This window comes from Capricornis sumatraensis, chromosome 21, assembly GCF_032405125.1.
Source record: "Capricornis sumatraensis isolate serow.1 chromosome 21, serow.2, whole genome shotgun sequence".
In the NCBI taxonomy this organism is placed as follows: Eukaryota; Metazoa; Chordata; class Mammalia; order Artiodactyla; family Bovidae; genus Capricornis; species Capricornis sumatraensis.
Genome location: NC_091089.1, coordinates 27,011,959 through 27,027,332, shown reverse-complemented (window position 1 = coordinate 27,027,332; position 15,374 = coordinate 27,011,959). Strand labels below are relative to the sequence as shown.

The 15,374-nt window shown below is 39.3% G+C and overlaps 1 protein-coding gene across 1 annotated transcript; it reads left to right on the top strand.

The window, feature by feature from the left end:
- The first annotated feature begins 811 nt into the window (after window positions 1-811).
- Window positions 812-1,151, top strand: LOC138097702 (large ribosomal subunit protein P1-like). Its single transcript, XM_068993995.1, has 2 exons — window positions 812-863; window positions 937-1,151. Exons 1-2 carry the CDS (start codon window positions 812-814, stop codon window positions 1,149-1,151), a joined length of 267 nt encoding a protein of 88 aa, XP_068850096.1.
- The last annotated feature ends 14,223 nt before the right edge of the window (window positions 1,152-15,374 follow it).

Genomic DNA, 15,374 nt, shown 5'->3' with positions numbered 1-15,374 from the left:
GCAAAGCATCTAACTACAGATTAGGAAGATCCTACAGGGAGAAGCAGAGGAATTTCCCTACCACTCTCCATCCCCAGGTCCCAAGGCTGGGAGATTGGGAGATGGTGGCGGTACAGGAGGTCAGGATTGGATTCACCTGGGGGGGGTCATATGGAAAGACTTGCTATCGGCATCTGGAGAGGACATGCCAAGGGTTGGAGGTGAAAGCCCGGCAAGCACCACTTTCTCTGCTCTCCTGACTGTGCTTTAGCACAGGGACACTATTCATCAACAGCATTCCTCTAACGCTTACCCTAATCCTTTAAGGATCATCTCACATGCTCCAAATTGAGTGGAGTTCCATCCAAACACAGCAATAAGACCACAGTTTCCAAAGGCCCCACTTGGAAAAGAAGGGACCTGACACCCAGAGGTACAAAGTGGTATGAAAAGAAAAACAAGATGTTAACTGGGCCAGGGTAGACCCATCTGGGACCATCTGTGTTTAGCACGTGTCCCCTTAAACCTCTTCTCGAGAAAGATCCTATTCAAAAAGGCTTGAGACTTCTGTGGCAGTCCAGTGGTTAAGGCTCCGAGTTCCCAATACAGGTTTTGATCCCTGGTGGGGGAACTAAGATTCCAGAGCACAGCCAAAATAATAATAATAATAATTTAAATGCCCTTAAAACATAAATAAAAATAAAAAAACTTACCTTTTCTCAGCTGCCCTAAGATGCTTAGTCCTTCCAAGGAAGCAAGACCACATTGGGGTGAGGCCCGCACTTCATCCAGAGACTAGCACCACACCGTAGCCCTTGCCTAGCACTCCAGGATGGCCTCTGTCTCGGAGCTCACCTGCCTCTGTTCAGCCCTCATTCTACACGGTAAGGCTCACGGAGGATAAGATCAACACCTTCATTAAAGCAGCCGGTGTAAACACTGGCTCTTTCTGGCCAGGTTGGTTTGCACAGGCTCTGGCCAGTGTCAACACTGGGAGCCTCATCTGCCGTGTGGGGGCTGCTGGACCTGCTCCCCCCAGCCGCTGGTGGTCTCTCAGCAGGAGTCCGGCCCCCTCCACCACTGCTGTCCCAGCTGAGGAGAAGAACACAGAAGTAAAGAAAGAAGAATCTCAAGAGTCTGATGATGACATGGGCTTCGGTCTTTTTGACTAAACCTTTTAAGTAACACATTCAACAGAAAGCTAAGCATGTTGCTGCAAATGGCTTGTATGTGAAACCTACAAAATGATGTAAATGAACTTACTTACAAAACAGAAATGGAATCACACATGTAGAAAACAAACTTATGGTTACCAGGGGGGAAAGGAAGGATGGGATGAATTGGAAGATTGGGATTGACATAATTACACTATTATATATTAATTAACTATATATAAAATAGATAACTATAGATAACAATAAGCACCTAGGGTATAGCGCAGGAAACTCTGCTCAATACTCTGTAATGACCTACAGGGAAAAGAAGTTAAAAAAGAGTGGATATATGTATGCGTATAAGTGATTCAGTTTGCTGTACACCTGAAACTAACACAACCTTATAAAGCAACCACACTCCAATAAAAAATAATCAGAACAAACAAACAGAAGACTGAGCTCACTGCTGCTATTGGTCTTACTGATAATAAATAAATAAGCTTACTCAGAATTCCTACCAGCAAATTTCTGTTTATATATTATTGGTCAGCGGTAGGAACATCTCTCACTACCAGAGAGGATGGAAATGCCAGTTTTCAGATGAGCACTTTGGCACCCATAATCCAATTAGCATTCTCTTCATAAAGAAAGAAGGAGAGACACACTGGATGAAAAATAACAGTCTCTGTTATTTATGGGGGAGAATTTGACAAACATAATTCAAATAAAATGGGAAATTTCTAAATAATAAAATACTGATTAGAATATCAGTTATTGACTTCATTACTTCATAGAGTTATTGTGAGCATTAAATGAGGAAAGGCTCAAGAATTCTTAGCCATGATTTTTATATTTAAATTGAATGAGGTAACGCCTGTAAAGTGCTGGACAGAGCAAAGTCTTGGGAAATATTAGCCATGATTCTTTGCTGTTACAAAAACATTTCATTCTCTGTGATTCTTTATTTCTGCTTCATAAATGATATGAATACAATTCTATGCAGAGGTTTTTATTTCCTATGTATATACATGAGGATCACAAGTTTAACCTTAAGGGAGATGGCAGTGCTTTCTAATCACGTTGCATAAAACATCACTTATGAAGAATGTTTTGGGAAGCTGTAGCAGATGATATTATTTATCTACCGTACTGGAATGCTCTATTTTGTAACAGGTTGATTCATGAAGGTTTGTTGGAGTCAGGCTTGCTATAATGAACATCCAATGTTTGTGAGACTATTTGAGTATACTTGGTTAATAGCAACTGTCATCTTCTGAATGACATAACAAGAATAATGAATATAAAAGAAAGAGTATTTTCAAAAAACTGCATAAACCAATACAGTTCTGTAAAGCAATTATTCTTCAATTAAAAAATAAATAAATTTAAAATAAACTGCAGTGACTTAGACTTACAGGCTCATTGAATTTTAGAGCTGGGAAGATTTTAAAAGGGAAACTGAGACTGGGAGTGTGTAGAGTGAATAAGGGGATTGCAAAAGTTCACAGATAGGTAATAAAATCTATTATATTTTGTCTCATGAAGTCATATCAAGTAGAACATAAAAAATCCCCTTTACAAGAGATAGTGGTTATGTATTATTTTTCTAATGTGATCAGTATTATAACAGTTTAGTTGTGATCTCCACTACAGCAATGAAAATATATAGTTTTTGTTGGTGAATTGATAAAAATAATGATATGATATCAATAGCTAGGATATAGGGCTGGTTTTGTATTTGTTGTCTCATCTCTGACCTTATGAGATTCCACTCCTTACTTTCCTTTCAACTAAACTGATAGAAGGGCTTCCCAGGTGGCTCAGAGGTTAAAGCATCTGCCTGCAATGCAGGAGACCTGGGTTCGATCCCTGGGTCAGGAAGATCCCCTGGAGAAGGAAATGGCAACCCACTCCAGTATTCTTGCCTGGAGAATCCCATGGATGGAGGAGCCTGGTGGGCTACAGTCCATGGGGTCATAAAGAGTAGGACACAACTGAGCTACTTCACTTTCACTTTCAAACTGATAGAAGAGCATTTGTGTATGTGTGTGTGTGTGTGTGTGTGTGTGTGTGTGTTCAGTCAGTCACATCCGATTCCTCACAACCCTATGGACTACAGCCTGCCAGGCTCCTCTGTCCATGGGATTTCCCAGGCAGAAATACTGGAGTTGATTGCCATTTCCATCTCCAGGGGTTCTTCCTGACCCAGGGGTTGAATTTGCATCTCCTGCATTGGCAGGTGGATTCTTTACCTGGACCACTTGGGAAGCCCAGAATAATGTTTACTTTCCCTTATTTCTTGGACTTATAATCTAGAAATAAGACTCTGAGAAGTAGTGACTAAAGAATGATTTCATTGTGACTTCAATTTAGACCCAATGCACTTTGCAAATGGCTGTGATACTAGCAGATAATTTAACCAACCAAAAGTTTGGCTGTGTTATCCTTCAGTAAGTTCAGTTCAGTCTCTCAGTCATGTCCGACTCTTTGCGACCCCATGGATTGCAGTATGCCAGGCTTCCCTGTCCATCACCAATTCCTGGGGCTTACTCAAACTCATGTCCATCTAGTTGGTGTATCCTAACATGGGAAGAAAAGTAGTACCCACCTCATCATGTTGCTGAGCTTTAAATGTGTAGTATGTTCAAGAAATATAACAGAATGCACACATTGTATGCATTCATTATTATTATTATAAGTAGGATTATGGGTATAATAAATGGCACCTGCCTGAAACTTACAAGAGATTTTGTTGAGTTGAAAAACAGTGGATTTGCTACAGAAGTCCTCATGTTCTGGGGAAGTAGCCATTTTATTATTGTCTAATCTTTCAAACACCTTACCGGCTTCAGGCACAATTTCTCTCTCAAATCCATTTTTATGTGGAAAGTCTCAATACATGAGTGATGTTAGTAGGACATACTCTCATGGCATCTATAAGAGTACAACTTACAGAGGACCACCTTAGCTTGCAGATCACTGATAAAAACAGCTGGAGCTAACATCTGTGCCTTACAAATCTTTTCAAGTCATAACAAAACTGGCCTGATTTCACAGCCACAGTATGAATTTCAACATTAGTATAGAAAAGATGCCTGGGAAACCTGATAATGCTGGGCACCTAAGATAAAGGCCTTGTCCTTCAATTCCACATTGAGAAGCACCGATGAATGGACATAAAATGTGCACTTGACGCTTTCCTAAGTGAGCATGGATTTCACAGTTCCAGGTTGACTGTAATTTGGAGAATTCATGAGCTTTTAATGATTCTTGCCACTTTCAAATCACAAGTTAAGAGTATGTTTGAAATTGATCACTCTGATTTATAGTCATAAAGGTACAAGGATAAGACAGAAGTTATAAGGTAGTACTCTTTCTAAAATGTATTTTGTCTCTAGTTCCTTTGGCCAACCTGTAATTGTTAATGAGCTCTTCTGCCAGTTGCAAGTCACAGGTCCCGTGACAGATTTTCCTATATGACTTTCATTAGATGCTTTGGAATCCTGGGGTAGAAAGAAATTATGTAAATATAAGTTTTTATTACTGTTTGGTTTTTATTACTTTTCTCCTCTGGTTTTTATTGCCTCATATAATACAGGTAAATATGGCGATCCCACATGGAGATGGGGGTTTCTCATGCCTTTGCTCTCACGGTTTGCATTCAATCCATGTTAATTTAATTATCCATGATTTCTTAGGCAAAGAGAGGAACGTAGACTCCATGCTGTCTGCAACTACTTCAGTCATTCCTTTACTGCCCGTGACTCCATGTGAGACCTGCAGATGCTAAAGGATCTCTCCCTGCACCAGCTCAAAGAAAAAATGTTAACCATATGCAACTTCAACCTGTTTATCCTTAAGCAATGCAAAGCCACGCAGCGATACAGACGGGCAGTGGGGGAGAGCATAGAGCTGACACTTCACACGCGGTTGTTTTGTGAAACAGAAGAGCTCAGAATCACAAGAATTTAGGGCAGAAATAGTTGAGTTGGGCTCTTTCTTCCAACTTTTTTCATTGATAAAGACAAGGGCTCCTCAGAAATTCTGTTCATCTGAGTAGAATTGATGAACAGCTACTTAAGTATTAGCTCCTGGAGTTCAGGAGTTGTTAAGAACTGAGATATTCACCAGGAAAAAAATAAGGAGTTTTAATTCATGTTAGCTCATTTTGTTTAATTTGAATGATAATTTTCTGTAGTATATTATTTTTTTGGTGTAGATATTTTCAAAGCTCTCTTCAACTTGGCAGCTAAAATTTCTTCATACTTTCTAGAACAACCCCAGAAGACTATTAAATACAAAAATGTAAAGCGCACTGGGAAATATAAATCAGGAAATAGAAAAAAGATTCAAAATGGTATTTGAATATAAGTTACAATTTCAGTCTCTTTTTTCTTTGAAATAAGCTTACTTATTCACTTATTTAATATTTCTCCTTCCATGAACTGTAAAACAATATGATCACACTAAAGAGTATTTTTGAAAAAGAAAACAATGTTCCATCAATCCAACATATTATTTCATTTATCTTTATGGCTATACACATCTTGCATATTCTCTTTAAGACTTTGTTGCTCTGAAAACTCCTTATTATTAATACATCTGTTACCTGAGAAACTCAAACATATCTGGCAAAACAACCTTACAGAAGTCTTTCTAAACATCCTGATCAAGTAATCATACAAATATTAAAGACAGTGAGTTAGGTCTTAGTTCTACATTTTAGAGAAAAGAGCTTGGACATTTTCTAGTCAAGTCCAGTGTGTATTTGTGATCTAGTTTCAGTTATCCCACATGCTCTCATCCCTTATAGATTATGGTGTGTGGGTATCAAACTGAATCTAAGTTAAATAAACCTCTGCCCCAGAAACAACTTTGTCAGTCAGCACTATTAATTTATCTTTAATGACTCAAACTGGAGAAGGAAACGGCAACCCATGCCAGTACTCTTGCCTGGAAAATCCCATGGGTGGAGGAGCCTGGTAGGCTGCAGTCCATGGGGTTACGAAGAGTTGGACACGACTGAGTGACTTCACTTTCACTTTTCACTTTCATGCATTGGAGAAGGCAATGGCAACCCACTCCAGTGTGCAGAGTACTGATCAGAACTAAAGTCAAATTTGTAGTCAGCAATGTACAAAAAAGATTATATACGATGGCCAAATGGAGTTCAACCCACGAATGCAAGGTTGGCCTAGCATCTGAAAATCAATCAGTGTAACAAATCACGTTCATAGAATGTACAACAAAAATCAACATGATTATCACAATGCATGCGAGTGTGGATGCTCAGTTGGTAAGTCGTGTCCCACTTTTAGTGACCCCATGAACCATAGCCTGCCAAGCTCCTCCATCCATGAGATTTCCCAGGCAAGAATACTGGAGTGGGCTGCCATTTCCTTCTCCAGATTACCTCAATAGATCCAGTCAGTCAGTTCAGTTGCTCAGTCGTGTCTGACTCTTCGCAACCCCATGGCCTGCAGCATGCCAGGCTTCTCTGTCCATCAACAACTGCCAGAGCTTGCTCAAACTCATGTCCTTCGAGTCAGTGATGCCATCCAACCATCTCATCTTCTGTTGTCCCCTTCTCCTCCTGCCTTCAATCTTTTCCAGCATCAGGGCCTTTTCTAATGAGTCAGTTCTTCACATTAGGTAGCCAAGTATTGGAGTTTCAGCTTTAGCATCCTTCCAATGAACATCGAGGACTGATCTCCTTTAGAATGGACTGGTTGGATCTCCTTGCAGTCCAAGGGACTCTCAAGAGTCTTCTCCAACACCACAGTTCAAAGGCATCAATTCTTCGGGCTCGGCTTTCTTTATAGTCCAACTCTCACATCCATACGTGACTATTGGATCAGGGAAAGCATTTAAAAAAAATTCAACACCCTTTCATGATAAAAAAACTCAACCAATAACAATAGAAAAGAACTTCTTCAACCCGATTTTAAAAACCATTCAGGAAAAAATGCACAGCTAATATACCTCTGGTAAATGAAAATATGCCTTTCTCCAAAATTAAGAATAAGACAAGGTTGTTTGGTCTCACCACTTCAACTTAACATTGTTGCAGAGGTCCTGGACAGGGCAATTAGTCAAGAATAAGACGTAAAAGGCATATAGACTATAAAGGAAGAAGCAAAACTATCTCTCTTCATAGATGACATGAGCTTATAGAAAAAATCCTGGGGATACATAACAAAACTATTAGAACTAATAAATGAGTTCAGCAAGGTTGTGGGACAAAAGCTAACTATACAAAAATCAATTTTTTTCTCTATATTAGCAACGAACAATCTGAAATGAAGTTAAGAAAACAATTCCTTCTAATGGTATCATAAATAATAAAATGCTGCTGCTAAGTCACTTCAGTTGTGTCCAAATCTGTGCAGCCTCATAGATGGCAGCCCACCAGGCTCCGCCGTCCCTGGGATTCTCCAGGCAAGAACACTGGAGTGAGTTGCCATTTCCTTCTCCAAAATAATAAAATACTTAGGAATAAATCTGATGAAGGTGCAAGATGTGTACCCTGAAAACTGAAAAGTATTGCTGAAAGAAATGAAAGCAGACCTCAATAAGCGGAAAGAAAACCTACACTTGTGAATTGGAAGACTTAATGTTGTTAAGATGGCAACACTCCCCAAACCAATCTACATATTCCACACAATCCCCCTCAAAATCTCAGCTGTGTTTTCTGCAGTATTTGAGAAGTGGATCTTAAGATTCATATGAAAGTGTAAGGGACCCACACAATTTTGAAAATGGAAGAGTCACACTTGCTAATTTCAAAAATTACTACAAAGCTATAGTAACCAAGACACTGTAGTATTGGCTTAAAAATGGACATATAGATCAATGAAATGAAACTGAGAGCCCAGAAATAAACCCTGATTACAAAAAGACTTGCACAGACATTTCTTCAAAGGAGATATACGAGTGGCCAATAAGCACATGAATGGATGTTCAACACTACTACTCATTAGGGAAATGCAAATAAAAACTGTAATGGGATACCACTTCACATCCATGAGAACTGTTTTAAGAAGGACAATAAAAAGTGTTGGTGAGATTGTGGAGAAATTGGAGCTCTTCTATATGACCGGTATTGTAAAATAGTACAGCCGTTTTTGAAAACTGTTTGGCATTTTCTTAATATTTTAAATCTTACAGATTGCCATTTCACTTCTTGGAATATACCCCAGAGAAATGGACACTTAGGTCTACAGAAATACATGGATGTTCTTAAAAGCATTATTTAAAATAAACAAAAAGTTAAAGAACCCAAATGTATGTATGGAGTTCCTTTTTGAGATGATTACCATGTTCTCGATGAAGAGTGTGATGACTGCACCTCTCTGAATATACTTCAACTCCCTGAAAAGTATACTTTAAGAGGGCATATTTTATTTTGTGTGAATTATATCTCAATAAAGCTCTCATAAAACAAACAACAAAACCAAAAGCACTGGCAATAAGTTTTCCCTTGTTTTTACCTGTGCCCTTCTATTTTATTTTTGCCAACAGTTTTCATTTTTTAAATTTTTTTAGCCTGTGGAGTCCTGGGGAAATCTCCAGTGATTACTCCTTTAGAACAGTGTAGCATCCTCCAGTGAATTCATTCCCAAGAGCCACCAGTTTCATTTGGCTTCTGAAATTTATCAAGGCAACTTGTCAGTGTTATTGCTTATCCTGCTTAATCACATAGCTAAGGACAAGCAGATTTGCCATATTAGCGTTGCTAATTTTTTTAGAACAATCTGTGGTCAGTCAGAGGAAAAAAAGACTCCAAGAGGAGATCTTTTTTCTTTCTGATGGCAAGATCTTAGCACGAATACTGCAGTGCCCTGAATCTCACTGAGCATAGGCCAGGCTGAGCAAAGCAGGACAGAGGTTCCATGGGGGACTTGATATCATACAGTATTGTATAATCTGGTGGTAACTACTCCTGGGTCCACACAGGGTCTTTCAGCTAGACAACTCAAAGCGGCTCCTATCAGAATGCTTATTTAACTTATTTTAATATGGCTTTTCAGAACTAAGGTGATTGATATTTATGAAGCTAAAAACCCTAACTAAAAGCCTCATAATACACAAGATCCTGTTATTTTACAGAATGAGGAAGAGACTTTTTCATAGAACCAGGGTAAAATATTTCCCTGATGGTCTGCATTAGCTTGAATTCAATAATTGACCAGTCATTTGTACTGTAATCATGAAAATACAGAACTCTCTCATTATTGTCACTGCTTGTAAATAAATGCCTATGAGGAACTGCTCTGTTAGAGATTATTATTCAAAACAAAATATTCTCAGAGTTGTTACTTGTCAGTAAGGAAGTCTTAGAAAAAATATCAAAAAATGTTTAAAATCAAAATCACAGCTATAGATCAGAGATGGTTGTCTGACCATACTATCTCCTCTCTCTCTAGGTCACTTCTAAAAAAGATAATAAAGGGATGAAATAGACTCATAAGAGCAGAGATAAAAGGAGAAAAGATAGCCATAGAGGAGGGATCTTAATATGTTTGGGAACATGTCAATCAATGGGGTTATGAGCATGGAAAAACCTAAAAACCTAAAGGTCTTGAACAGTAACAACAAGTGAACTGACTTGTATTTCAGAAACTCTCGGGACTTGAGAGCTGGAGTTTCCAGTCTACTGCAGGGCATGGCTAAAGGCAATACTGAAAGTCAGGGGTGGTTAAAAGTATATTAATTTTTAATAGTGTCAGATCCCAGGAGTAACCCCTGAGGACAGTCAGCATCCTTCACCCTCAGACCAGGTGGAAGACTGTGAGCTATTCTCTGAAAAAAGGGGAAGTGGAGCCTCTGGGCTCAAGAATATTGCTTGCAAGTCAACAATCTTGTCTAATGACATAAAATGTCCAAACATACTTTACTACATGAATCTTAAGTATGAACAGAAACTGAGATAAGTGTAAGTCCATTTCTTATGAAAATATGAAAGAGAAATTTTAAAAATAAAACAAAAAAATAAACACAAAAGAAACAGAATTCTGAGAAGAGAAGAAAATACTGCAAATCAACCAACTAACCAGCCAACCACCATCACCATCACCACAACTGCGCCACCACCACCACCATCACCATTACCACTCCAAAATTAAAAATAAAAAATAAAGGTGCCCAATAACTCAAAAAGGAGAAAAATGAAGTAGCTATAAAAAAGGTGAAATATATCCCAAAGAAGAGTTAAAGATAAAACAAAAGAATCTTCAAAAGCAGGTTGAAAAGATTGAGTGTGAAAATATATTTACATCAATCCAAAAAGTCTAAAACATCTAGGAAAGGAAGGCAGAAAGAGCAGAATAATTAAGAAAAAGACAGTTTCTCTGCCCTGAAGAACATGAGATTCGAGAATCAAGGCACTCAACACAACAGATAGAAACGAAATCACCATATCGGACTAAGCAATGGAAATAGCAGAGCCCCAAGGATGGAAAGACTTCAAATTCTTTGCACAGACACATAATTTTCAATCCAGAATTCTCTACTCAATCAAATCACCAGTCAAGAACTTGAGCAGGGTTATTCCATTTTTTGCGCATCACCTGTGTATCTTGGTAAAAAGATTAATTAATTAACTAGCATTTTAAGCAAACTACAAGAGGATATGCTTTGGCAGAACCAAGAAATCATTGAAGAAAAGGAAGACATAGGATCCAGGAACAAAAATGTAATTTTAACAAGAGTTGGGAAGGGAATTCCCAGGATGCTATCTGTCCCATAGTCCTGAAGAACAAACCAGACTCAGAATGAATAAGAAAAAGTAAAGGTTGTAGGAAGAAAATTCTGAGAAAAAAAAGTGAGGCATGGCAAAAAATGATGCTTGAGTTGGAACATTTGAAAAAAATATGTAACTAGTTATAAATGTATGGTGGTTCCAAAGGAGTGTGCTGTGCTGTGCTTAGTCACTCAGTTGTGTCTCTTTGTGACCCATGGACTGTAGCCTGCCAGGCCCCTCTGTCCGTGGGATTCTCCAGGCAAGAATACTGGAGTGAGTTGTCATGCCCGCCTCCAGGAAATCTTCCCAATCCAGGGATCAAACCCAAGTCTCCCAAATTGCAGGCAGATTCTTCACCATCTCTCTTCCCTGGTACCTCAGTCAGTAAAGAGTCTGCTTGCAATGTAGGAGACCCAGGTTCAATCCCTACGTGAGGAAGATCCCCTGGAGAAGGAAATGGCAACCCACTCCAATATTCTTGCTTGGAGAATCCCATGGACAGAGGAGCCTGGGGACCTCCAGTCCATGGGGTCACAAAGAGTTGGACACGACTGAGTAACTAACACTTTCACTTTCTTTACCATTTGAGCCACCAGGGAAGCCCCAGAAAGGAGCAGTGGAACTTTTTGTAATGTATTTGATTCTAAAAATCTATTTAGGTAAAAGACAAAGCCAAAAATAAATTCCGAAAAGGAGCAACTACATGAGAAAGGGAATGTAATCACAATAATGATTTCACTCTGCAGTAAGTAGTAATGTGAACACTGAATTTTTTTATTTAACTATTTTTTTGCTTTAATTATACTGAAATGGGAAGATTTGGCAGGTATCAGAAACTCAAACGTGAGAGACAAAGACATGGCACCTTAGCAAATTATTTATAAAGATGGATGTGAATGCCAAGAAAAGCAGGGAAAAAGGAGAGAATGATATTTTAAGAAGAACTGGGGAGAGGTATGGCAAGTTACTGCTTGTTTTTATTGAAACTCATTTAGTAGTATTACTGGATTAAAATTTATGACAATATCAATAGATTTTTTTGGACACTGAAAAAATGGTCATAAATGTCTAAAAATATCATCAAGAAAATTATAATTTGTGAAACTATAGAGAATTAAATTATAAAAATTAACAAGTTAGATTTTTATCTCAAGCTGATCATACCAATTTTTTTTTTTTTTTTTTGACTGTGCTTCAGTACATGGGCTTTCTCTAGTTGCAGCACGCAGGGGCTTCTTGTTGGGGAATACTCAGTAGTTGTGGAACAAGGGCACTCTAGTTCCATAGTATGTGGGATCTTCATTCCCCGACCTGGGATCTAACCTGCATTGGAAGGTGGATTCTTAACCACTGGACCATCAGGAAAGTCCCTGACCATATCCTTTTAATCTGGTACGTGATGAACAGTCTGATTATCCTGGCCACACATAACAGACTTGGGCCACATGAGAGACAGAGAAAAAAAATCTATAACTAAAGCATGAGCATGTTGACATTTTTTTCCCAAGCCCTACCTCTATGAGAATATTTTAAAGCCAAAGTCATGTCAAATGCTTTTGAGTGCTTCCAGGCTGCCCTCCCCAGGCAGTTCCTGTTACCTGAAGACCCTCACATTCAGCTACAACCCCTCTCCCTTGCTTACTCTGCTCCACTGACCTCTGCAGCTTCTTCAAAATGCTCTGCCTGCTGCTGCCTCTGGGCCTTGGCATCTGTGGTGTCCCTCCGCCTGGAACACTTTCCTTGACTATCCATGGAGCTTGCCACCTCACCTTATTTCAGTGCCATTTTTGTGACCATCCTATTTAAAATCACAAGCCCCCCTCTCAGAGGCATTCCCATCCCCCTTTCCTGCTTTATTTTCTTGAAAACATTTACTACTTACTTCACTAGATTTTAATCTTTGTTGTTGCTCTTTGTCCGTCTATTTCAACTGAAAATGTATGCTCCAATAGAGACACAGGCATAGGGGACAAACATACAGACACCAAGAGGAGGGGGAAAGGGGAGTGGGTTGAACTGGCAGATTGGGAATGATATATCTACACTGCCTGCCTGCCTGCTAAGTTGCCTCAGTCGGGTCTGCTCTAAGGACCATAGCCTACCAGGCTCCTCTGTCCGTAGGATTCTCCAGGCAAGAGTATTGGAGTAGGTTGCAATGTCCTCCTCTAGGGGATCTTCCCAACCTAGGGATTAAACCTGCATCTCTTTAAGTCTCCTGCATTGTCAGGTGGGTTCTTTACAACTAGCACCACCTGGGAAATCCCGTATATACACTACTATGTATAAGATAAATAATTAGTACCTACTGTATAGCACTGGGGACCCTACAAAATGCTCTGTGGCGATCCAAATGGGAAGGAAATCCAAAAAAAGAGGGCTGCAGGTATATTGGGGCTTCCCTGGTAGCTCAGATGGCAGAGAATCTGCCTGCAGTGTGGGAGACCCAGGTTCCTTCTCCCCTGGCAAAGGAAATGGCTACCCACTCCAGTATTCTTGATTAGAGAATCCCCATGGGGACTAAGGAACCAAGCAGGCTACAGTTCTTGAGTTGCAAAGAGTCGGACATGAGTGAAGCAACTTAGCATGCAGGCATGTATACGTATAGCTGATTCACTTTTCTGTACAACAGAAACTAAAACAACAGTATAAAGCAACTGCTGCTGCTGCTGCTAAGTTGCATCAGTCATGTCTGACTCTGTGCGACCCCATAGATGGCAGCCCACAAGGCTCTCTCATCCCTGGGATTCTCCTGGCAAGAACACTGGAGTGGGTTGCCATTTCCTTCTCCAATGCGTGAAAGTGAAAAGTGAAAGTGAAGTCGCTGAGTAAGTGTCCCACCCTCAGCGACCCCATGGACTGCAGCCTACCAGGCACCTCCATCCATGGGATTTTCCAGGCAAGAGTACTGGAGTGGGCTGCCATTAAAGCAACTATACTCCAATAAAAACTTTAAAATAAAATAAAATAAATAAAATGTATGCTCCGTATGGAGAGGTATTTTTTTAATCTGTTTCATTAAGTGTTATGTCCTTGGAACAGTGCCTGTCACATAATAGACACTCTGTACAGATCTGTTGAATGAATGATGATAAATTTTCTCTTTTCTATCAAAGAAGCAGTAGCAAAGTTACCACCCAAAGTTTTTGCTTGGCCTCTATTCAATTTCATATGAAGAGATTTGTGTTTGCTTGTCTGAAGAAATTGAAGAGAAAGATATGGAATGTTGCATGAATCTGTCCTTATAAAAGCTTTCATAAAATGGCTTCAGTTAAAAAATGAAATTGACAAGTGATTAGTCTACATTATTTTTTTTTAGTTTACATCATTTTTTCCCCATTTTTGAGAAAGACATTGTGAAATTGGTTAAGACACTTCAGATTTGGCAAATAGATCTAACAGTAATCACTATACATATGCTACTCTTTTCTACCTTTCTTCTTAAGATAGACTGCTGGCAATTTTTGATGCATTCTTTCACATAAACCAATTGTATAGTTTAAGATATACACAAAATACTGAATCTTAGTATAACAGTAAGCTTTCTAATTAAAAGTCTCCCCATTAACATTCATTTACTGTTTTATTTCTTTTCTTGTTATAGTTAAAATCTATGATGTACAACTTATTTTACCCCTTAATATATCATGGTGGTTTAATAAATACTAGACAAAAACAGTGACACTATATGGGGATTTAACAAATATTAAATTGATGATGTTAATATGGTTTTTCTAGTAACTTAATAGGCTATACAACTTCAAATATAATAGTTCACTAACACAACACAACAAAAAAAGTCATAGAGTTGGTAAGGACATGTTATATCCCATACCTGGAAGTCCTGGGAAGAGCCCTCGTGGTTGAATCAGAAATGTGCTTAGAACCTAGATTCCTTCCATCTTTCTGCTCTATGATTCTGAGCATAAAATGCTTTTCTCTTTAAGATAACAGATTCAAACCTAAGTATACTAACTACTGGGCTTCCCTGGTGGCTCAGAGGGTAAAGTGTCTGCCTGCATTGCGGGAGACCCTGGTTCGATCCCTGGGTTGGGAAGATCCCCTGGAGAAGGAAATGGCAAACACCTCCGGTACTCTTGCCTGGAAAATCCCATGGATGGAGAAGCCTGTAGGCTACAGTCTATGGTAGGCTATAGTCTATGGGGTCGCAAAGAGTTGGACATGACTGAGCGACTTCACTTTCACTTTCACTATACTAACTACTGGACTTCCCAGGTGATGCTAATGGTAAAGAATCCACCTCCCAATGCAGAAGACATAAGAGATGAAGGTTTGACCCCTGGATCAGGACAATCCACTGGAGGAGGGCATGGCAACCCACTCCAGGAGATACACCTGGAGAATCCCATGGACAGAGAGGCTGGTGGGCTACAGTCCATAGGGTCGCCAAGAGTCAGACACAAAAGTGACTTAGCATGCATGCACACACATACTAACCACCTCCCTTTAACCTTTGAAAGAAAGTTCTGTCTCATGTAGTT

What these genes read in the sequence shown, in the direction of transcription:
- LOC138097702 (XM_068993995.1), top strand. Translation starts at nt 812, where the DNA reads ATGGCCTCTGTCTCGGAGCTCACCTGCCTCTGTTCAGCCCTCATTCTA. An exon ending in TTCAGCCCTCATTCTACACG is followed by an intron (nt 864 to 936) that starts GTAAGGCTCACG and finishes CTTTCTGGCCAG; the next exon opens with GTTGGTTTGCACAGGCTCTG.